Source organism: Camellia sinensis, chromosome 7 (assembly GCF_055761805.1).
Source record: "Camellia sinensis isolate YWXY chromosome 7, ASM5576180v1, whole genome shotgun sequence".
NCBI classification, from domain to species: domain Eukaryota; kingdom Viridiplantae; phylum Streptophyta; class Magnoliopsida; order Ericales; family Theaceae; genus Camellia; species Camellia sinensis.
Genome location: NC_138967.1, coordinates 141492700 through 141516951, shown reverse-complemented (window position 1 = coordinate 141516951; position 24252 = coordinate 141492700). Strand labels below are relative to the sequence as shown.

At 36.0% G+C, this 24252-nt stretch overlaps 3 protein-coding genes across 4 annotated transcripts; all 3 read right to left on the bottom strand.

The window, feature by feature from the left end:
• Positions 1-288: 288 nt before the first annotated feature.
• Positions 289-24115, bottom strand: LOC145795349 (uncharacterized). Of its 2 annotated transcripts, none has more exons than XM_082879474.1 (2): positions 23877-24023; positions 289-1146 (listed from the first exon to the last, which is right to left on the bottom strand). In XM_082879474.1, exons 1-2 carry the CDS (start codon positions 23889-23891, stop codon positions 706-708), a joined length of 456 nt encoding a protein of 151 aa, XP_082735600.1. In that variant the 5' UTR covers positions 23892-24023; the 3' UTR covers positions 289-705. The 2 variants fall into 2 exon arrangements, with proteins under 2 accessions (XP_082735600.1, XP_082735599.1); XM_082879473.1 differs by lacking the exon at positions 289-1146 and adding an exon at positions 21946-22773 and having other exon boundaries at positions 23877-24115.
• Positions 9512-10391, bottom strand: LOC145795350 (pathogenesis-related leaf protein 6-like). Its single transcript, XM_082879475.1, has one exon. It carries the CDS (start codon positions 10271-10273, stop codon positions 9782-9784), a length of 492 nt encoding a protein of 163 aa, XP_082735601.1. The 5' UTR covers positions 10274-10391; the 3' UTR covers positions 9512-9781.
• On the bottom strand, positions 20477-21204 carry LOC145795351 (basic form of pathogenesis-related protein 1-like). The gene has a single exon (XM_082879476.1). The coding sequence runs from the start codon at positions 21079-21081 to the stop codon at positions 20590-20592; it is 492 nt and encodes a 163-aa protein (XP_082735602.1). The 5' UTR covers positions 21082-21204; the 3' UTR covers positions 20477-20589.
• Positions 24116-24252: the final 137 nt, after the last annotated feature.

Sequence of the window (24252 nt, the reverse complement as noted above, 5' to 3'; positions counted from 1 at the left end):
CACAAATCGTTTTTTAATTAAGAATAGGGGATATTATGTTTTAATAAAATTTTAGAAAAATTTTTAATTAACAATTATATGTATCTCTGCCTTCCAATATTAGAATCTTAAATTCGTTACTAGCACAACTTTAGTGTTGATGAACTTTTTTGAATGGTTAATCCTTGAATATTGTTTATGCATATATATTGGGTGATTTTGCATAAATGAATATTTGTGAACATATGCAATCAATCTTATTAATAATTGAAAGGGCGGGGGGGGGGGGGGAGGAAATAAGCAAAGCAATTAATTAAGTGCTACAACATCATATATAATAATTCAAAATAACACAACACATCTTGTGTATCAACATACAAGCATTATTACAGAACTGACCAGACCGTCTCAAAACCAATAACCATGCCCCATGTGGCACATATCAAAATAAATCCCTCTCTTGGATCTTTCCACGTGGCAGGTTGGCATTGGCTACATACGATCCAAGGGGGATCCACATGGGTCCCATTCATTTTCTAGATTCCAAGCCCCATATCACCAAACTACCCTTATCGGACCAAAATCTTAACTTTAACACAACAACATGATGAAAACCTAACATGCCCTTTACTACATGCACAAACCTTTCACTAAAAGCCAATGCAAAACACTTCCATAGGCTTTTTACTACTCAGTTTTCTCAGCTGTTGCTTCTGCTTCAACTTTCTATTCAGCTTCAACTGGTTTTTCTTCTTCCTTTTCAACAACAACTTCATCTTTAGGAGCTTCAATCACCGGCTCGGGTGCCTTGACAGACTCTGTAATTTCTTTAACTTCCTCCTCAACTGGCTCTAGTGCCACCTTAGGAGTACTCACCTCTTCTTTCTTCTCTACAACCAGCTCTTCTTCGGTTGCCACCACCTCAGCTACTTCTTCCACAGTCTTCTCCTCCTTGGCCTCAACTTCAGCGGCCGGGGCTTCGGGTTCTGGAGCAGATGGTTCCTCTGGTGCGGCGGCTATTTCTGTTACCTTCTCTTCTTCTGCTGGTGGCTCAGCCGCTGTTGGTGGTGGTGGAGCCACTGCCTCTTCTGTGGTTGTTGTCTCTTCAGCCTTGGTTGGGTCCTCTTTAGTGATCTCCTCTGAAAGTGCTGATGTAGCTGACACAACCTGAATAATGATCCAATAATAAGGGAATAATTAGTGAAATACTAATTTCTTTCCTTCGAAAATGGTAATTAGATTATTAGATTGATACAAATCATATTAACTACACATCTATTGAAGAACAAGTTATAGTAAATATATATATATACATCTCTTTTGCATCACTCTTCTCTTCCTTTGGTTTATTGATTTGATGCTCTTGCTACATCTGTCTTTCCTGTGAATAGGCATCCTACTCTCAAATTGAATAATCTCACTCCTTGTGAAGTTTTGTTGAAACACAAGCCTGATTATCAGTTGTTAAGGACATTTGGTTGTAGATGTTATCGTTGGCTTAAGCTTTATGCCTCTCATAAACTTCAACCAAAGTCTATTCCTTGTGTGTTTTTTGGATATCAACCTTCTATCAAAGGATATAGATGCCTTGACCTTCAAACAGGGAAAGTTTATACCTATAGGAATGTAGTCTTTGATGAATCCTTATTTCCTTTCCAGTCCTCATCTTAGCCTTCTTTCTCAGTTTCTACTCCCTCAGTATCTACTCTTCTTGATTTCTTTTGGCATTCTTCTTCAGATCTGAAGTCTTTTCCAATGTCTTCTCCTACCTCTCCTCTTACTCCAAAAGCCTTTACTAACTCTCCTCCATCTTTAGCTTCCTCACCTTCTATATTTGTAACAAATCAGCCTCCTAGTTTTGAATCTCAAATTCCTATCTCCTCTATTTTTATTGATCTTCCTTGTCTTCCTTCCAGTACTCATCCTATGCTTACCAAATCCAAGACCAGAATTCTTACTTGCTTTACTGCCTCCATTGATAATTTTGAACCTCAAACCTATAAAGAAGCTGTTGTTTCTCCTACTTGGAAAGCTGCTATGTTTGGTAAGTATGAGGCTCTCCAAAGATAGGCCACTTGGTCTTTGATGTCTTTTCCACCTGGTAAACAAGCAGTAGGTTGCAAATGAGTTTACAGATTGAAGAAAAATTCAAATGGCACCATAGCCAGATATAAGGCTCGACTTGTAACAAAAGGTCTTCTTCAAAAAAAAGGTGGGGATTATCATGAAACCTTTAGTCCTGTGGTGAAACAACCTACTATCAGGGTTCTTCTACGTCTTGCTCTTCATTTTGATTGGCCAATTAAACAACTTGATATTTCCAATGCCTCTTTGCATGGTGTTCTAGAGGAAGATGTGTACATGGTTCAACCACAGGGTTTTATTCATCCCTATTAGCCTTCACTTGTCTGCAAATTAAACAAAGCTCTCTATGGCTTAAAACAAGCCCCTAGAGCTTAGTTCTCTACATTTTCTACTTTTCTTTTTTCTTTAAACTTTGTTGCCAGTCACTGTGATTCTTCTTTGTTTGTCAAAAAGACTTCTACTTTCATAACTATCCTTCTTATCTACGTGGATGATATTCTCCTTACAGGCAGTGACCCTCTTTACATTCAATCTTTCATTCGACAAATGCATGCCACATTTTCCATGAAAGAACTTGGTTTCATTAATTACTTTCTAGGCATTTCTGTCACCAAGTCCTTCTCATGATATTTTCTTTCTCAGCACAAGTATGCTTCAGATATTTTAGCCAAAGATGGCATGAGTAATTGCAAGCCTTATGCATCTCCTATGGCTTCTAAATGCTCCAATGTTTTCTTCTAAAGATGCCTCACCCTTTTCCTAACCTTCCATTTATCGAAGCTTAGTAGGTGCTCTTCAATATCTCATTATCACTCAACCAGATTTGGCCTTTGGAATCAATACTGCTTGTCAATTCATGCAATCTCCCATAAATTGTCACTTTGCTACTGTCAAAAGATTGCTCAGGTATTTGAAAGGAACCTTGGCTCATGGTCTGCATTTCTCTCGAGGTCCTCTTCTTCTTAATGCCTATTTAGATTCTGATTGGGCTAGTAGTACAATTGATAGGAGATCTACCATTGGATACTGTATTTATCTTGGTCGCAATCTCATTTCTTGGATTGCTAAGAAACAACCTGCTGTGTCCCGGTTTTCTTCAGAAACAGAATATAGGGCCTTAGCTTAGACTTCAACTAAGCTCAGTTAGCTTGGCATGTTACTTGCTGAGCTTCATGTCCCTGCCCCTATTCTTACTCTGTGGTGTGATAACCTTTCAGCCATTGCTATCCTGTTTTTCATGCTCGTACGAAGCATATTGCGGTGGACTATCATTTTGTTCGAGAAAAGGTTGCTGCCAAGACACTACACATTGTTTATATTCCTGCTGCTGCTCAGGTTACAAACATATTCACCAAGCCTCTATCAGTGGCTCGTTTTCAGTATCTTCAAAGCACACTCTTAGTCCTTCCTAGTCCTACGCGTTTGAAGGGGACTGATAAGGTTCACTGCAGGAAACTCAACTTTTAGTGGCGTTTAAAAAATGCCGCTATAAGTGTCAAAAACGCCGCCAATTCTTTTTGTGACACCTAGCACCAAACGCCGAGGACGCGGCCGTCGCTATAACTTTATGACGTTTTAAAAACGTCGTGATATTAGTATAGGTGGCATTTAAAAACGCCGCCAAATGTCCTACCAAAACACAGGTGACGTCACTGACGATATTTAGCGACGTTGTTGAAAAAATGCCATCATATATTTTTTTAACAACATGACCGTTAGTATGTAGGGTTTAAGAGGCGTTTGTAGAAACGCCGTCATATCCCTTTTTTTTTCTTTTTCTTTTTTGAAATTGTGCTAATTTTATTTGATTGAACTAAGAAAATACCTGTAATAGCACTAATATAAAATAATAACTCCCATTCAAATAGCTGTAATGAAGCATTAATTTACTTTCTCATTTAATTAATATCCAATCACCATTACCCACAAAATTAACATATCCCAAATCCAAAAATCATGTTTTAACATTAACCACAAACTAACATATATCCAAAAATCATGTCTTAACATTAACCACAAACTAACATATATCCAAAAATCATGTCTGAGCATAAAAGTTATAGTCTTCACTGGTCTACATGCCTGCATCAGAACATAAACTGCAATCAGATTCACCAAAATAAACACAAATTGAAGAATTTGTACCCAATGCTTATAAACAGTACTTAAAACTTGAAGAAGCACTAACAAGAAGATTTTATCACATACCAAGAAGCACTACAATTCCAACAACATAAATGCAAAGAAGCACTAAATACATATAAAGAAAAGGGCATACCCAAAGACAATACAGACACAGATGAGAATCATGTAAAATTAAATAAATAATGTTCTCATAGCATAAACAAATTTAGATCTGCATAACAATAAATAAATAGAGCTTAATTCTGTCAAAATTAGAAAAAAAATAATTCAGAAACACATTAAGCATTTGATTATACTCCATCCTTATTTTTCACTTCAGCAGAAGACCTCAGGGGGGTTTCGTCCTTGGTGTTTCCCTTGGGTACATCTACTACAAAGGATTCTATTACCAGAGTCCCTGGTCTTCCATCAATGACTTCTGGATGGACGGAAATGATTGAGGAGTAGTTCTGGAAAATAAGAGAAAAGAAAAAATAAACAGGGGCAAACATAGAAAAAGTTCCATTTTTTTGAATCTCACACTTTCTATTGCTTTGCGGTCATCGTAACCAAACTCAGCCTACACAAAGCCCCCTTTTTTTTTTTTTCTAAAGTTTGCAAGTTCTAAGTTGTGTTACTGCAAGGGATAGAAATAGAACAATGTGTGAACTCAAGTGTGTGCCATCCATAAAAGCCCAAACTAGTAACTGGACTCTGGGGCTTAACCGCCAACATTTTTGTGGACAATGCAGCATACAGGTACATCCTCTTCAATACTTTTCAAGTTTCATCAGTTGACATGGAGAGTGCAGCTGTAGCGATGGTAAATGCTTCTTAATTTCCAACTTATTGGCTAATCACTCTCTAAATCTTCTTAATTTTTACTACTTCCTATTGTATATGTAGTTCAGAATATGTCAGTTTAAGCAAGGCATCATTAAGTTGGCATTTCAGGAATCCACTGGTACTAATTTGTCGAAATCATTGTTAGCCACTTCAGTGTGTGATAATCTGACATATTCTGAACAACATAATTCAAAAAATTACATCACTAAAAAAAAAAGAAGAAGAAGTTGATTTGCGGGCAAATATAACAATTGGGTTACATTGGTGGTTTAACAGACAAGCAAGTCAAATGGGTATCCAGTGATTGTCATCACAGGAATATTTGACTTAGCAGGAGGACAACCAAGGCAGAACTCAATTCTAAGAAAAACATATATGGATTTTCTATATATTGGAATTGTTGTGTTGCAAGTTTATTTATAAGAATAACAAAGTCAAAAGCAGGTGAATGGAGAAATATCTATGGTGTGCACCCAGAAAGGCACATTCTAAGACATGCCATGCCACTTTGTGGTGTTAGTTATAATATTTTATAGTAAAAGTTATGAACGAGCAAATAAATGGTGTGTATCCCTAAAGTGAATGTTGCAAATGTGGGATTTCAAAAGAAATCTAAACCCCAAAACCTCAACTCTAATCAATAGAAAAAAAACAATAATAATTGTGTACCTAACGTCATTGATAGAGGTAAGTAATAGACTTCTTAGTGATTATTGTTTTTCGCTCCAAAACCCTGATCATTTATCACCCTTACGTTGTCTCATTGAAATGAAGTAAGACGCCTGGAAGATGACTGGCCAGACTTCGATTCCTTGCACATCCCTCATCCACTGGCATTGCTTCAAGTCTTAAACAAGACATTCCTCGCATGAGTAAGACTAGATATATATGGAAACAAGGTCAAGATGGCTAAATCGATAGGTTGTATATACCAGGCATTGTCTTCTTTTTCACCCAACTCACAATAGCATCCCTACAAAAGATGAGTAATAAGACAATAAGACAACAGTATTGTTCCATATTGTTGCAACCAAGAGAAACAAAAGTCAAAGATGCTAAAATGACCATCATAAAGCTCACGTCATAAAAAAAAAAAAAAAAAAAAAAAAAAAAAAAACGTCACTGTATGCATATGATCATGGGCTACCTTTGACATGCATCAGAATTGCTTAAAATTGGTATATTACCAAACATTTCTTAATTAAGGGAAATTTATGTGAGAATTACATAGTGGCGTGGAATTCTAACTAAGAATGTTGTGACAGACTCGAAGCAAAACTAACATAAGAATGTTAACACTTCATTCTCAATAAAAATAAATGTCTATTCTATATACGAAAAATGTGCACACAGAATGATGTGGCGATATGACATTTTTGAAATGAAGAGTCAACTTAATGATTGTTATATTTTGAAATGAGCACAATCTCGGTTCAACTACATCAATCAATTTGTATAAATAAAAACAGTGTATAATTTTTATATTTGTATAGCATTACTCCAAAAATAAAGAAGACAAAGTTACTTTCAATGCAATTCTATAAAATAAAGATCTGAGTTGTTGCTGAAAAATGGAATATCAAGAGAATTGCTTTCCTTAAAAAGGGATACGATGTGATAATCGTTTATTTTAACTAAGAACTCTCACCTAAAATCGTCCGAACAGCTTCTAGGTAGGAGGGATTTCTCTTGGGCCCTGGACCGGGTGATCTGTAACAGTGGCAGAGAGAGAAGGCAGAAACAAAGGTTACTGATGCAAAGAGCAGCATAGCCAATGGGCCTGCAATCCAAATCTCAGTTGTTAATAGGGACTTTTCAACTAATATCACAAACTACAAAAGCATTTGATCAATTGAAACTATTAGTTTCAATAGTAGCTTAACAATAGAATATTTATCCATCATAACAACTCCATTTAGTAACAATGGTTGGATCTTAAAAGAAACATTTAGTAAGTAACTATAAAAAATAAAAATAAAAAAGGAACCATTTGGTTTGGTAGGAAATAAGAAAACATGTTCCAGACCACCCATTTGATGAGTCCATATACTCTAAGAGGGTGTTTGGATAACTGAAATGAAGGTAGAATGGAATGGAATAATCATTACTTAGCATCCCATTAGAATGACCATTCCCTTACATTGTAGAATGATGATTCTATTTGAATGAATTTTCTATCAATTTTTTGCTCTAATTGAAAGCTCATAAACTCACTGCAATATTAAATTTGCACTTTCACAATATCTAAGTGTGCAAATGGTAGTATAAATAATATTTTTCTTATTTTCATAATTAGTACACATACCTCCAGAAGAAGTGCCTGATAATGGAACACAAATCATAAGCAGTTTCTTAACATGACACAAAAAACTAATTCACGGATGTGCCTAATTCACAAAAAAAAAAAAAAAAAAAAAAGTTTAGCATCACGTAACAGATATGGCAGCCACAAGATCAGTTCTGATTCAAGAGATGGAACACAAATCATAAGCAATTTCTTAACATGCGCCTCAAACATGACACAAAAAACTTATGCTATATCCCTCGCCATTAAACTGAAGAAGCATCCAACCCTGCACCTAAGCAAGTCCCCTCTCCAAGGTGGTTAGGTGCTCCTCACTGTATCAAGTGGAATACAAAGTGAAGACCATAGAAGATGAACGAGAATGGTGTGATAGTATTTTCCAGTGTTTAACATCATCAAAAATGGACGTATCAGCACAAAAAATTCAAGGATACTAGAGAATTCAAACTAACAAGCTATACCAGATCAAATATGAAAGTGAGCCAGAACTACTCCAAAAATGGCATCCAGTTTATCACAAGTGCATTTATCATGCATTGTTTAATGAATTCAAGGATGTGTAGTTTATTTTCTACAATCACTCGTCCAGTTTACCACTTTTGCAAATATAAAATTAGGCATGTAGTTTTACCTTACCACAAGTGTAGGGTTAATGAATTGGATTGTTACAGCTTTTTACATTATTATTACAACAATAACTAGAAGAATATGCATGGAATTTAGGACAAGTAACCAAAAATAATGAGATGGGTGTGTAGTAGTATTTTCCACAGCTTAAAAATAAAGTTGGGTTTGTCACCATCATCATTAGTTGCAATATAATCACAGAGCTCTGTTATTTTATCTTCATTATTAACTCTAATCCAAAGCATCATCTCACAGTAAGCTAATCTTAATAGTGAATTCGGATTCTCCTCATAGATAGCTTCACAGAAATATACAAATTCTTGTACCATCTCCATGTTGATTAAAAACATCTCAGAAATGGACCATAAGTTTCCTCCTTTAGTCACCAACTCACCATCAAGAATATACCTAGAGCACATTCATTTCATTTCACAAATCCTGATTAAACTTGTAGTTTCTTGCTCAAAATTTCAATAACCACATCGAGAGAGACGGGAAGGAAGAGCGAGCAAGAGAGAGCGAGAGAGAGAGAGAGAGAAATCAATACCTCGCTGGTGCAAATGGTGGTCGCGGTGCAGATGGTGGTCGCGGTGGAGCTTCGGAATCGAGAGAGAGAACTTCAAAATCGAAATCGATCTGAGATCTCTGAGACCGATATGAATCTCTGAATCTCAAAGATGAATCTTTGAGAAAACAAGCACAGCCAAAGATGAAATCAGATCTAGAGAGAAAGAGAGAGTCGGTGGAGCTTTGAAATCAAGAGAGAGATCTTCAAAATCTAAATCACTTTGAGATGAAATCGAAATCCCTTTAATCTCAAAGATGAACTTGTATGAATCTGAATCTCAAAGAAAATCACTCTGAATCGAAATCGCTCTCAAGGATTTAAAAGCAATTGGGGGTGAGCAAGAGAGAGGCGCAATTTGAAGGCGTGAAGATTCAAAATAAGGGTTTACAATAGGCTTTAACAATCATTCTCAGCTTCAAAATGGGCTCTGAGAATGAGAGGGTTGAGAGAGAGAGAGAGAGAGATCGCTCGCTCGAGATCTGTGCATTTAACATCTCAGATTCAAAATAAGGGTTTCAAAACAGAGGGAGAGAGGAGGCGCGTGAGGCAAACGGATTTGGAGGCGTTTGTAAGCGCCTCCTATTATAAAGCGGCGTCGTTTTGTTTAAAGGAATATGCGACGTTTAAAAAACATCGTTAAATGTTAATAAAAGTGACGTTTAAAAAAACGTCGTTAAAAAAATGCCACCATATCTCCTTTTTCTTGTAATGGTTACTCTATTAGCACCACCTACTTAGCCTCAAGAAGCTCAAGAAGCCCAGTGCAGCTTAACTGCACGTGTTTCATTGCTCAGTTAGTTTGTAATAAGAAAAAATAAATCATAAAATTTAATAACTCGTCTGCTACTAATTATAGAATGAGTAATTCTATATAAATAACTCACATTAATTATTCCCTTAATATTACTCAAACGAGTTATGTTTCAAATTTCAAAGTTTCATTACTTTGTAGTACATCCGTTTGTAAGACAAAAAAATAAGGGGGGGAAAAAAACAAAAAAAAAAAACATCTTAGTAAGGACGTTGACCCACATAATTTCTCGGCGGATAATAGTTACAATTGACAAACCACCATTCATTCCGACACTAAATTCTAGTACAACCAATTTGGGTTGTGTTGCACCAAACAATTTGAGTGTAACACAGGCATCCCTTAATATTACTCAAATGAGTTATGTTTCAAATTTGAAAGTTTCATTGCTTCGTAGTACATCCGTTTGTAAGCCAAAAAAAAAAAAAAAAACATCTTAGTAAGGACGTTGACCCACATAATTTCCCAGTGGATAATAGTTACAAGTGACAAACCACCATTCATTCTGACACTGTACTCTAGCACAACCAATTTGTGCTGTGTTGCGCCAAACAATTTGAGTGTAATGTAGGCATCCTGCAGTGTCTCCTCCAACACATGAATTCGAATTGTGGTCATACTTTGGTTTCTCGTCCGCCCACATCTTCACCGCATCCACCGCTGTAAATTCACCTGAGCCCTCTGCAATGTTTTCCCCGTATGGGCCGTTTGAATGTTGCAAGTTGCAGTCAGCACTCCTCAATTTAGCGTAGTTCTCGGCATAGGCGGCTACGGTGTTGTTCCATGCAAGAGGCTTGATTCCGATTTGAGCTCGAACAGCATTGTGCGCTGCAAGGAAGTCTTGTGGGGAATTTTGGGCTAGGGAGTGATGGGCCATGGTCAAGGCCATGAAGGAAACAATGGCTAGTGAAATCTTGGAAAGAACCATTTTGATTCACTTTTTGTGCTTATGGAAGGGTGTGATTTCGATCTTTTATAGGCAAATGTTGGGAAAAGTTACCATGCAAAATAGTAATAAAAAAATGTTATGCATGGTTGTAACAAGAATCTATTTATGTGAGATAATAGTTGTACAAGTTAACAAAAAGAAAATAATAGGCATCCATGAATGTTTGACTTGATCAAATTGTTTCTATACATTAATACATGCGCAGTCATGACACATACAAAAAGATACATGAAATTAGGGGTTAATGAAACGATAAGATTTTGGAACTGTCCTTTGAAAATCAATTCTCACTTTTTGTTTAAATGAATGTTTATTTTTTATTTTTAAATACTATACAATTATGTCAATAATAGTAATAATAATAGTAGCGTAATGTAATTTCTTAAAGTTAGGATTGCAAACGAGCTGAGTTGGGTCGACTAATTAATTATTATGTGATTAAAACATGAATTGTTTAGGTGTATAAAAGAGTAGATTTGTAATCACTTGAATTGGTAGAAGGAGAGAACGATATCTATAGCTATGCAGGATATGTTGATCCAAACACAAATCGTTTTTTAATTAAGAATAGGGGATATTATGTTTTAATAAAATTTTAGAAAAATTTTTAATTAACAATTATATGTATCTTTGCCTTCCAATATTAGAATCTTAAATTCGTTACTAGCACAACTTTAGTGTTGATGAACTTTTTTGAATGGTTAATCCTTGAATATTGTTTATGCATATATATTGGGTGATTTTGCATAAATGAATATTTGTGAACATATGCAATCAATCTTATTAATAATTGAAAGGGCGGGGAGGGAGGGAGGAAATAAGCAAGGCAATTAATTAAGTGCTACAACATCATATATAATAATTCAAAATAACACAACACCTCTTGTGTATCAACATACAACCATCATTACAGAACAGACCAGACTGTCTCAAAACCAATAACCATGCCCCATGTGGCACATATCAAAATAAATCCCTCTCTTACGTCTTTCCACGTGGCAGGTTGGCATTGGCTACATACGATCTGAGGGGGATCCACATGGGTCCCATTCATTTTCTAGATTCCAAGCCCCATATCACCAAACTACCCTTATTGGACCAAAATCTTAACTTTAACACAACAACATGATGAAAACCTAACATGCCCTTTACTACATGCACAAACCTTTCACTAAAAGCCAAAGCAAAACACTTCCATAGGCTTTTTACTACTCAGTTTTCTCAGCTGTTGCTTCTGCTTCAACTTTCTATTCAGCTTCAACTGGTTTTTCTTCTTCCTTTTCAACAACAACTTCATCTTTAGGAGCTTCAATCACCGGCTCGGGTACCTTGACAGACTCTGTAATTTCTTTAACTTCCTCCTCAACTGGCTCTAGTGCCACCTTAGGAGTACTCACCTCTTCTTTCTTCTCTACAACCAGCTCTTCTTCGGTTACCACCACCTCAGCTACTTCTTCCACAGTCTTCTCCTCCTTGGCCTCAACTTCAGCGGCCGGGGCTTCGGGTTCTGGAGCAGATGGTTCCTCTGGTGCGGCGGCTGTTTCTGTTACCTTCTCTTCTTCTGCTGGTGGCTCAGCCGCTGTTGGTGGTGGTGGAGCCACTGCCTCTTCTGTGGTTGTTGTCTCTTCAGCCTTGGTTGGGTCCTCTTTAGTGATCTCCTCTGAAAGTGCTGATGTAGCTCACACAACCTGAATAATGATCCAATAATAAGGGAATAATTAGTGAAATACTAATTTCTTTCCTTCGAAAATGGTAATTAGATTATTAGATTGATACAAATCATATTAACTACACATCTGTTGAAGAACAAGTTATAGTAAATATATATATATATACATCTCTTTTGCATCACTCTTCTCTTCCTTTGGTTTATTGATTTGATGCTCTTGCTACATCTGTCTTTCTTGTGAATAGGCATCCTACTCTCAAATTGAATAATCTCACTCCTTGTGAAGTTTTGTTGAAACACAAGCCTGATTATCAGTTGTTAAGGACATTTGGTTGTAGATGTTATTGTTGGCTTAAGCTTTATACCTCTCATAAACTTCAACCAAAGTCTATTCCTTGTGTGTTTTTTGGATATCAACCTTCTATCAAAGGATATAGATGCCTTGACCTTCAAACAGGGAAAGTTTATACCTATAGGAATGTAGTCTTTGATGAATCCTTATTTCCTTTCCAGTCCTCATCTTAGCCTTCTTTCTCAGTTTCTACTTCCTCGGTATCTACTCTTCTTGATTTCTTTTGGCATTCTTCTTCAGATCTGAAGTCTTTTCCAATGTCTTCTCCTACCTCTCCTCTTGCTCCAAAAGCCTTTACTAACTCTCCTCCATCTTTAGCTTCCTCACCTTCTATATTTGTAACAAATCAGCCTCCTAGTTTTGAATCTCAAATTCCTATCTCCTCTATTTTTATTGATCTTCCTTGTCTTCTTACTAGTACTCATCCTATGCTTACCAAATCCAAGACCAGAATTCTTACTTGTTTTACTGCCTCCATTGATAATTTTGAACCTCAAACCTATAAAGAAGTTGTTGTTTCTCCTGCTTGGAAAGCTGCTATGTTTGGTAAGTATGAGGCTCTCCAAAGATAGGCCACTTGGTCTTTGATGTCTTCTCCACATGGTAAACAAGCTGTAGGTTGCAAATGAGTTTACAGATTGAAGAAAAATTCAATTGGCACCATAGCCAAATATAAGGCTCGACTTGTAACAAAAGGTCTTCTTCAAAAAAAAAGGTGGGGATTATCATGAAACCTTTAGTCCTGTGGTGAAACAACCTACTATCAGGGTTCTTCTACGTCTTGCTCTTCATTTTGATTGGCCAATTAAACAACTTGATATTTCCAATGCCTCTTTGCATGGTGTTCTAGAGGAAGATGTGTACATGGTTCAACCACAAGGTTTTATTCATCCCTATTAGCCTTCACTTGTCTGCAAATTAAACAAAGCTCTTTATGGCTTAAAACAAACCCCTAGAGCTTAGTTCTCTACATTTTCTACTTTTCTTTTTTCTTTAAGCTTTGTTGCCAGTCACTGTGATTCTTCTTTGTTTGTCAAAAAGACTTCTACTTTCATAACTATCCTTCTTATCTACGTGGATGATATTCTCCTTACAGGCAGTGACCCTCTTTACATTCAATCTTTCATTCGACAAATGCATGCCACATTTTCCATGAAAGAACTTGGTTTCATTAATTACTTTCTAGGCATTTCTGTCACCAAGTCCTTCTCATGATATTTTCTTTCTCAGCACAAGTATGCTTCAGATATTTTAGCCAAAGATGGCATGAGTAATTGCAAGCCTTATGCATCTCCTATGGCTTCTAAATGCTCCAATGTTTTCTTCTAAAGATGCCTCACCCTTTTCCCAACCTTCCCTTTATCGAAGCTTAGTAGGTGCTCTTCAATATCTCATTATCACTCAACCAGATTTGGCCTTTAGAATCAATACTGCTTGTCAATTCATGCAATCTCCCATAAATTGTCACTTTGCTACTGCCAAAAGATTGCTTAGGTATTTGAAAGGCACCTTAGCTCATGGTCTGCATTTCTCTCGAGGTCCTCTTCTTCTTAATGCCTATTTAGATTCTAATTGGGCTAGTAGTACAATTGATAGGAGATCTACCATTGGATACTGTATTTATCTTGGTCACAATCTCATTTCTTGGATTGCTAAGAAACAACCTGCTCTGTCCCGGTCTTCTTCAGAAACAGAATATAGGGCCTTAGCTCAGACTTCAACTAAGCTCAGTTAGCTTGGCATGTTACTTGCTGAGCTTCATGTCCCTGTCCCTATTCTTACTCTGTGGTGTGATAACCTTTCAACCATTGCTATCCGATTTTTCATGCTCGTACGAAGCATATTGCGGTGGACTATCATTTTGTTCGAGAAAAGGTTGCTGCCAAGACACTACACATTGTTTATATTCCTGCTGCTGATCAGGTTACAGACATATTCACTAAGCCTCTATCAGTGGCTCGTTTTCAGTATCTTCAAAGCAAACTCTTAGTCCTTCCTAGTCCTACGTGTTTGAAGGGGACTGATAAGGTTCACTGCAGAAAATTCAACTTTTAGTGGCGTTTAAAAAGCGCCGCTATAAGTGTCAAAAACGCCGCCAATTCTTTTTGTGACGCTTAGCACCAAACGCCAAGGACGCGGCCGTCGCTATAACTTTATGACGTTTTAAAAACGTCGTGATATTAGTATAGGTGGCATTTAAAAACGCCGCCAAATGTCCTACCAAAACACAGGTGACGTCACTGACGATATTTAGCGACGTTGTTGAAAAAACGCCGTCATATATTTTTTTAACAACATGACCGTTAGTATGTAGGGTTTAAGAGGCGTTTGTAGAAACGCCGTCATATCCCTTTTTTTTTCTTTTTCTTTTTTGAAATTGTGCTAATTTTATTTGATTGAACTAAGAAAATACCTATAATAGCGCTAATATAAAATAATAACTCCCATTCAAATAGCTGTAATGAAGCATTAATTTACTTTCTCATTTAATTAATATCCAATCACCATTACCCACAAAATTAACAGATCCAAAATCCAAAAATCATGTTTTAACATTAACCACAAACTAACATATATCCAAAAATCATGTCTTAACATTAACCACAAACTAACATATATCCAAAAATCATGTCTGAGCATAAAAGTTATAGTCTTCACTGGTCTACATGCCTGCATCAGAACATAAACTGCAATCAGATTCACCAAAATAAACACAAATTGAAGAATTTGTACCCAATGCTTATAAACAGTACTTAAAACTTGAAGAAGCACTAACAAGAAGATTTTATCACATACCAAGAAGCACTACAATTCCAACAACATAAATGCAAAGAAGCACTAAATACATATAAAGAAAAGGGCATACGCAAATATAATACAGACACAGATGAGAATCATGTAAAATTAAATAAATAATGTTCTCATAGCATAAACAAATTTAGATCTGCATAACAATAAATAAATAGAGCTTAATTCTGTCAAAATTAGAAAAAAAATAATTCAGAAACACATTAAGCACTTGATTATACTCCATCCTTATTTTTCACTTCAGCAGAAGACCTCAGGGGGGTTTCGTCCTTGGTGTTTCCCTTGGGCACATCTACTACAAAGGATTCTATTACCAGAGTCCCTGGTCTTCCATCAATGACTTCTGGATGGACGGAAATGATTGAGGAGTAGTTCTGGAAAATAAAAGAAAAGAAAAAATAAACAGGGGCAAACATAGAAAAAGTTCCATTTTTTTGAATCTCACACTTTCCATTGCTTTGCGGTCATCATAACCAAACTCAGCCTACACAAAGCCCCCTTTTTTTTTTTCTAAAGTTTGCAAGTTCTAAGTTGTGTTACTGCAAGGGGTAGAAATAGAACAATGTGTGAACTCAAGTGTGTGCCATCCATAAAAGCCCAAACTAGTAGCTGGACTCCGGGGCTTAACCGCCAACATTTTTGTGGACAATGCAGCATACAGGTACTTCCTCTTCAATACTTTTCAAGTTTCATCAGTTGACATGGAGAGTGCAGCTGTAGCGATGGTAAATGCTTCTTAATTTTTACTACTTCCTATTGTATATGTAGTTCAGAATATGTCAGTTTAAGCAAGGCATCATTAAGTTGGCATTTCAGGAATCCACTGGTACTAATTTGTCGAAGTCATTGTTAGCCACTTCAGTGTGTGATAATCTGACATATTCTGAACAACATAATTCAAAAAATTACATCACTAAAAAAAAAAAAAGAAGAAGTTGATTTGTGGGCAAATATAACAATTGGGTTACATTGGTGGTTTAACAGACAAGCAAGTCAAATGGGTATCCAGTGATTGTCATCACAAGAATATTTGACTTAGCAGGAGGACAACCAAGGCAGAACTCAATTCTAAGAAAAACATATATGGATTTTCTATATATTGGAATTGTTGTGTTGCAAGTTTATTTGTAAGAATAACAAAGTCAAAAGCAGGTGAATGGAGAAATATCTATGGTGTGCACCCAGAAAGGCACATTCTAAGACATGCCATGCCACTTTGTGGCGTTAGTTATAATATTTTATAGTAAAAGTTATGAATGAGCGAATAAATGGTGTATATCCCTAAAGTGAATGTTGCAAATGTGGGATTTCAAAAGAAATCTAAACCCCAAAACCTCAAGTCTAATCAATAGAAAAAAAAACAATAATAATTGTGTACCTAACGTCATTGATAGAGGTAAGTAATAGACTTCTTAGTGATTATTGTTTTCCGCTCCAAAACCCTGATCATTTATCACCCTTACGCTGTCTCATTGAAATGAAGTAAGACGAAGATGACTGGCCAGACTTCGATTCCCTGCACATCCCTCATCCACTGGCATTGCTTCAAGTCTTAAACAAGACATTCCTCGCATGAGTAAGACTAGATATATATGGAAACAAGGTCAAGATGGCTAAATCGAAAGGTTGTATATACCAGGCACTGTCTTCTTTTTCACCCAACTCACAATAGCATCCCTACAAAAGATGAGTAATAAGACAATAAGACAGCAGTATTGTTCCATATTGTTGCAACCAAGAGAAACAAAAGTCAAAGATGCTAAAATGACCATCATAAAGCTCACGTCATAAAAAAAAAAAAAAAAAAAAAAAAAAAAAAAAAAAACGTCACTGTATGCATATGATCATGGGCTACCTTTGACATGCATCAGAATTGCTTAAAATTGGTATATTACCAAACATTTCTTAATTAAGGGAAATTTATGTGAGAATTACATAGTGGCGTGGAATTCTAACTAAGAATGTTGTGACAGACTCGAAGCAAAACTAACATAAGAATGTTAACACTTCATTCTCAACAAAAATAAATGTCTATTCTATATACGAAAAATGTGCACACAGAATGATGTGACGATATGACATTTTTGAAATGAAGAGTCAACTTAATGATTATTATATTTTGAAATGAGCACAATCTCGGTTCAACTACGTCAATCAATTTGTATAAATAAAAACAGTGTATAATTTTTATATTTGTATAGCATTTCTCCAAAAATAAAGAAGACAAAGTTAGTTTCAATGCAATTCTATAAAATAAAGATCTGAGTTGTTGTTGAAAAATGGAATATCAAGAGAATTGCTTTCCTTAAAAAGGGATATGATGTGATAATCGTTTATTTTAACTAAGAACTCTCACCTAAAATCGTCCGAACAGCTTCTAGGTAGGAGGGATTTCTCTTGGGCCCTGGACCGGGTGATCTGTAACAGTGGCAGAGAGAGAATGCAGAAACAAAGGTTACTGATGCAAAGAGCAGCATAGCCAATGGGCCTGCAATCCAAATCTCAGTTGTTAATAGGGACTTTTCAACTAATATCACAAACTACAAAAGCATTTGATCAATTGAAACTATTAGTTTCAATAGTAGCTTAACAATAGAATATTTATCCATCATAACAACTCCATTTAGTAACAATGGTTGGATCTTAAAAGAAACATTTAGTAAGTATCTATAAAAAATAAAAATAAAAAAGGAACCATTTGGTTTGGTAGGAAATAAGAAAACATGTTCCAGACCACCCATTTGATGAGTCCATATACTCTAAGAGGGTGTTTGGATAACTGAAATGAAGGTAGAATGGAATGGAATAATCATTACTTAGCATCCCATTAGAATGACCATTCCCTTACAATGTAGAATGATGATTCTATTTGAATGAATTTTCTATCAATTTTTTGCTCTAATTGAAAGCCCATAAACTCACTGCAATATTGAATTTGCACTTTCACAATATCTAAGTGTGCAAATGGTAGTATAAATAATATTTTTCTTATTTTCATAATTAGTACACATACCTCCAGAAGAAGTGCCTGATAATGGAACACAAAACATAAGCAGTTTCTTAACATGACACAAAAAAACTAATTCACGGATGTGCCTAATTCACAAAAAAAAAGAAAAAAAAAAAAGAAAAAAGTTTAGCATCACGTAACAGATATGGCAGCCACAAGATCAGTTCTGATTCAAGAGATGGAACACAAATCATAAGCAATTTCTTAACATGCGCCTCAAACATGACACAAAAAACTTATGCTATATCCCTCGCCATTAAACTGAAGAAGCATCCAACCCTGCACCTAAGCAAGTCCCCTCTCCATGGTGGTTTGGTGCTCCTCACTGTATCAAGTGGAATACGAAGTGAAGACCATAGAAGATGAACGAGAATGGTGTGATAGTATTTTCCAGTGCTTAACATCATAAAAAATGGACGTATCAGCACAAAAAATTCAAGGATACTAGAGAATTCAAACTAACAAGCTATACCAGATCAAATATGAAAGTGAGCCAGAACTACTCCAAAAATGGCACCCAGTTTATCACAAGTGCATTTATCATGCATTGTTTAATGAATTCAAGGATGTGTAGTTTAGTTTCTACAATCACTCGTCCAGTTTACCACTTTTGCAAATATAAAATCAGGCATGTAGTTTTACCTTACCACAAGTGTAGGGTTAATGAATTGGATTATTACAGCTTTTTACATTATTATTACAACAATAACTAGAAGAATATGCATGGAATTTAGGACAAGTAACCAAAAATAATGAGATGGGTGTGTAGTAGTATTTTCCACAGCTTAAAAATAAAGTTGGGTTTGTCACCATCATCATTAGTTGCAATATAATCACAGAGCTCTGTTATTTTATCTTCATTATTAACTCTAATCCAAAGCATCATCTCACAGTAAGCTAATCTTAATAGTGAATTCGGATTCTCCTCATAGATAGCTTCACAGAAATATACAAATTCTTGTACCATCTCCATGTTGATTAAAAACATCTCAGAAATGGACCATAAGTTTCCTCCTTTAGTCACCAACTCACCATCAAGAATATACCTAGAGCACATTCATTTCATTTCACAAATCCTGATTAAACTTGTAGTTTCGTGCTCAAAATTTCAATAACCACATCGAGAGAGATGGGAAGGAAAAGCGAGCGAGAGAGAGAGAGAGAGAGAGAGAGAGAGAGAGAAATCAATACCTCGCTGGTGCAAATGGTGGTCGCCGTGAAGATGGTGGTCACGGTAGAGCTTCAAAATCGAGAGAGAGAGAACTTCAAAATCGAAATCGATCTGTGATCTCTGAGACCGATCTGAATCTCTGAATCTCAAAGATGAATCTTTGAGAAATCAAGCACAGCCAAAGATGAAATCAGATCTAGAGAGAAAGAGAGAGTCGGTGGAGCTTTGAAATCAAGAGAGAGATCTTCAAAATCTAAATCACTTTGAGATGAAATCGAAATCCCTTTGAATCTCAAAGATGAACTTGTATGAATCTGAATCTCAAAGAAAATCACTCTGAATCGAAATCGCTCTCAAGGATTTAAAAGCAATTGGGGGTGAGCAAGAGAGAGGCGCGATTTGAAGGCGTGAAGATTCAAAATAAGGATTTACAATAGGCTTTAACAATCATTCTCAGCTTCAAAATGGGCTCTGAGAATGAGAGGGTTGAGAGAGAGAGAGAGAGATCGCTCGCTCGAGATCTGTGCGTTTAACATCTCAGATTCAAGATAAGGGTTTCAAAACAGAGGGAGAGAGGAGGCGCGTGAGGCAAACGGATTTGGAAGCGTTTTTCAACGCCTCCTATTATAAAATGACGTCGTTTTATTTAAAGGAATATGCGACGTTTAAAAAACGCCGTTAAATATTAATAAAAGTGACGTTTAAAAAAACGTCATTAAAAAAACGCCACCGTATCTCCTTTTTCTTGTAGTGGTTACTCCATCAGCACCACCTACTCATCCTCAAGAAGCTCAAGAAGCCCAGTGCAGCTTAACTGCACGTGTCTCATTGCTCAGTTAGTTTGTAATAAGAAAAAATAAATCATAAAATTTAATAACTCGTCTGCTGCTAATTATAGAATGAGTAATGCTATATAAATAACTCACATTAATTATTCCCTTAATATTACTCAAACGAGTTATGTTTCAAATTTCAAAGTTTCATTACTTTGTAGTACATCCGTTTGTAAGACAAAAAAATAAGGAGGGAAAAGAACAAAAAAAAAAAAACATTTTACTAAGGACGTTGACCCACATAATTTCTCAGTGGATAATAGTTACAATTGACAAACCACCATTCATTCCGACACTAAACTCTAGCACAACCAATTTGGGCTGTGTTGCACCAAACAATTTGAGTGTGAAACAGGAATCCCTTAATATTACTCAAATGAGTTATGTTTCAAATTTGAAAGTTTTATCGCTTCGTAGTTCATCCGTTTGTAAGCCAAAAAAAAAAAAGCATCTTAGTAAGGACGTTGACCCACATAATTTCCCGGTGGATAATAGTTACAAGTGACAAACCACCATTCATTCTGACATTGAACTCTAGCACAACCAATTTGTGCTGTGTTGCGCCAAACAATTTGAGTGTAATGTAGGCATCCTGCAGTGTCTCCTCCAACACATGAATTCGAATTGTGGTCATACTTTGGTTTCTCGTCCGCCCACATCTTCACCGCGTCCACCGTTGTAAATTCACCTGAGCCCTCTGCAATGTTTTCCCCGTATGGGCCGTTTGAATGTTGCAAGTTGCAGTCAGCACTCCTCAATTGAGCGTAGTTCTCGGCATAGGCGGCTACGGTGTTGTTCCATGCAAGAGGCTTGATTCCGATTTGAGCTCGAACAGCATTGTGCGCTGCAAGGAAGTCTTGTGGGGAATTTTGGGCTAGGGAGTGGTGGGCCATGGTCAAGGCCATGAAGAAAACAATGGCTAGTGAAATCTTGGAAAGAGCCATTTTGATTCACTTTTTGTGCTTATGGAAGGGTGTGATTTCGATCTTTTATAGGCAAATGTTGGGAAAAGTTACCATGCAAAATAGTAATAAAAAAATGTTATGCATGGTTGTAACAAGAATCTATTTATGTGAGATAATAGTTGTACAAGTTAACAAAAAGAAAATAATAGGCATCCATGAATGTTTGACTTGATCAAATTGTTTCTATACATTAATACATGCGCAGTCATGACACATACAAAAAGATACATGAAATTAGGGGTTAATGAAACGATAAGATTTTGGAACTGTCCTTTGAAAATTAATTCTCACTTTTTGTTTAAGTGAATGTTTATTTTTTATTTTTAAATACTATACAATTATATCAATAATAGTAATAATAATAGTAGCATAATGTAATTTCTTAAAGTTAGGACTGCAAACGAGCTGAGTTGGGTCGACTAATTAATTATTAGGTGATTAAAACATGAATTGTTTAGGTGTATAAAAGAGTAGATTTGTAATCACTTGAATTGGTAAAAGGAGAGAACGATATCTATAGCTATGCAGGATATGTTGATCCAAACACAAATCGTTTTTTAATTAAGAATAGGGGATATTATGTTTTAATAAAATTTTAGAAAAATTTTTAATTAACAATTATATGTATCTTTGCCTTCCAATATTAGAATCTTAAATTCGTCACTAGCACAACTTTAGTGTTGATGAACTTTTTTGAATGGTTAATCCTTGAATATTGTTTATGCATATATATTGGGTGATTTTGCATAAATGAATATTTGTGAACATATGCAATCAATCTTATTAATAATTAAACGGGGGAGGAAATAAGCAGGACAATTAATTAAGTGCTAAAACGTCATATATAATAAGTCAAAATAACATAACACATCTTGTGTATCAACATGCAAGTATCATTACAGCACTGACCAGATCGTCTCAAAACCAATAACCATGCCCCATGTGGCACATATCAATATAAATCCCTCTCATACATCTTTCCACGTGGCAGGTCGGCATTGGCTACATACGATCCAAGTGAGATCCACATGGGTCCCATTCATTTTCTAGATTCCAAGCCCCATATTACCAAACTACCCTTATTGGACCAAACTCTTAACTTTAACCCAACATGATGAAAACCTAACATGCCCTCTACTACATGCACAAACCTTTCACTAAAAGCCAAAGCAAAACACTTCCATAGGCTTTTTACTACTCAGTTTTCTCAGCCGTTGCTTCTGCTTCAACTTTATGTTCAGCTTCAACTGGTTTTTCTTCTTCCTTTTCAACAACTTCATCTTTAGGAGCTTCAATCACCGGCTCGGGTGCCTTGACAGACTCTGTAATTTCTTTTACTTCCTCCTCAACTGGCTCTGGTGCCACCTTAGGAGTACTCACCTCTTCTTTCTTCTCTACAACCAGCTCTTCTTCGGTTGCCACCACCTCAGCTACTTCTTCCACAACCTTCTCCTCCTTGGCCTCGACGTCAGCTGCTGGGGCTTCGGCTTCTGGAGCAGCTGGTTCCTCTGTTGCGGCGGCTGTTTCTGTTACCTTCTCTTCTTCTGCTGGTGGCTCAGCCGCTGTTGGTGGTGGTGGAGCCACTGCCTCTTCTGTGATTGTTGTCTCTTCAGCCTTGGTTGGCTCCTCTTTAGTGATCTCCTCAGAGAGTGCTGATGTAACTGACACAACCTGAATAATGATCCAATAATAAGGGAGTAATTAGTGAAATGCTAATTTCTTTCCTTCAAAAATGGTAATTAGATTATTAGATTGATTCAAATCATATTAACTACACATCTACTGAAGAACTAGTTATAGTAAATATATATACATCTACAAACTCGAGATTAATAGTGCTTATGCAGCCTAATATACCCAAAAAAATAAAATAAAATAAAAATTATCATAAAATTTGTACAGAATGATTTGGCAGAATTTGATCTTATCATTTAAAAATTGATATAAAAATAAATCAATAAACTAATCTAAGTGATCTATTACTTTAAAAATGTCATTGGATTGAGTAATTTGTATTGCCTACATGACTCAATAATTTTTGTCAATAAAATTCATAGCTTGCCACATTAATCCCACCAAATAGGGTATAACAAGTATGGTAGATGGATGATCAAATGATATATTAGATAAGAATGAGCTAAATATATACTTTATTTATATAATAGCAATCTTGATCTTAATTTCTTATTTAAAGTAGCATGGTTTTTTTTTGATTCCATGAATTGTTTTGAGTGATTCAAATTACTGAAGTTGACTCCATATTATTTCCTGTATTATCGTTGGACCCAAGGCAACAGTTTTAATGAACTGGGTTAGGAGGGAGAAAGAAGAAGAGCTATGTGGAAGCTATGAATTAATCAATATCGATATCGTACAAACAAATTTTTAGCAGAAAGATTAATTGTAGAATAAAAGAAAACAAAATTAAGAAGAAAGAGGGCTTTACGAAGAGAGCTCTAAGAGGATTAGACAAGTTGAGTTTACAAGAGAAGTGCACAAATTTAGATCTTATATTAATCAAACCTCCAAAATAAAAAGGGTTTGGTTATGGTGTGCAACTTACACCTTACACCTTATACCTTACACTTACACCTTACACTTACACCTTTTGTAAAAAATTAAACCTTACACTTACACCTTTTTTGAGGTTGCACACCATGTGCAACCCACTTACACCTTACACCTTACACTTACACTTTTTGTATAAGTGGCACATAGTGTGCAGTTGCACACTTAAAAAAACTCCAAATAGAAATTGTTGCAGTTTGAGTTACCTCAACTGTGGCCATTTTCACCTGAAGGGAATAGTGTAGTTTGAAGCACAAAAAACACTAAAAAGGAAGCAAAAGCAAGAGAAAATGGGATGCAGAGATGATCAATGAGAGAGGTTTATATAGTGGTGCTGGAAGAGCACAACTTGATGAGAGGGAGAAAAGGAGAGGGGAGAGAGAGAGAGAGAGAAGGGAGGGCACATGAAGAATCTTTGAAATATGACATCTCATCATCCCTCACTGACTTCTAGAAGAAATTAGCATGTTTGGTAATAATGTCAAAAAAAAAAAAGGCTAGGAGATGAGGATTAGCTATTTTTAAACACCAAGGATTCTCTAGAATGTTTTTTTCTTAAAATTTCTTAAAGTGGTATATTGT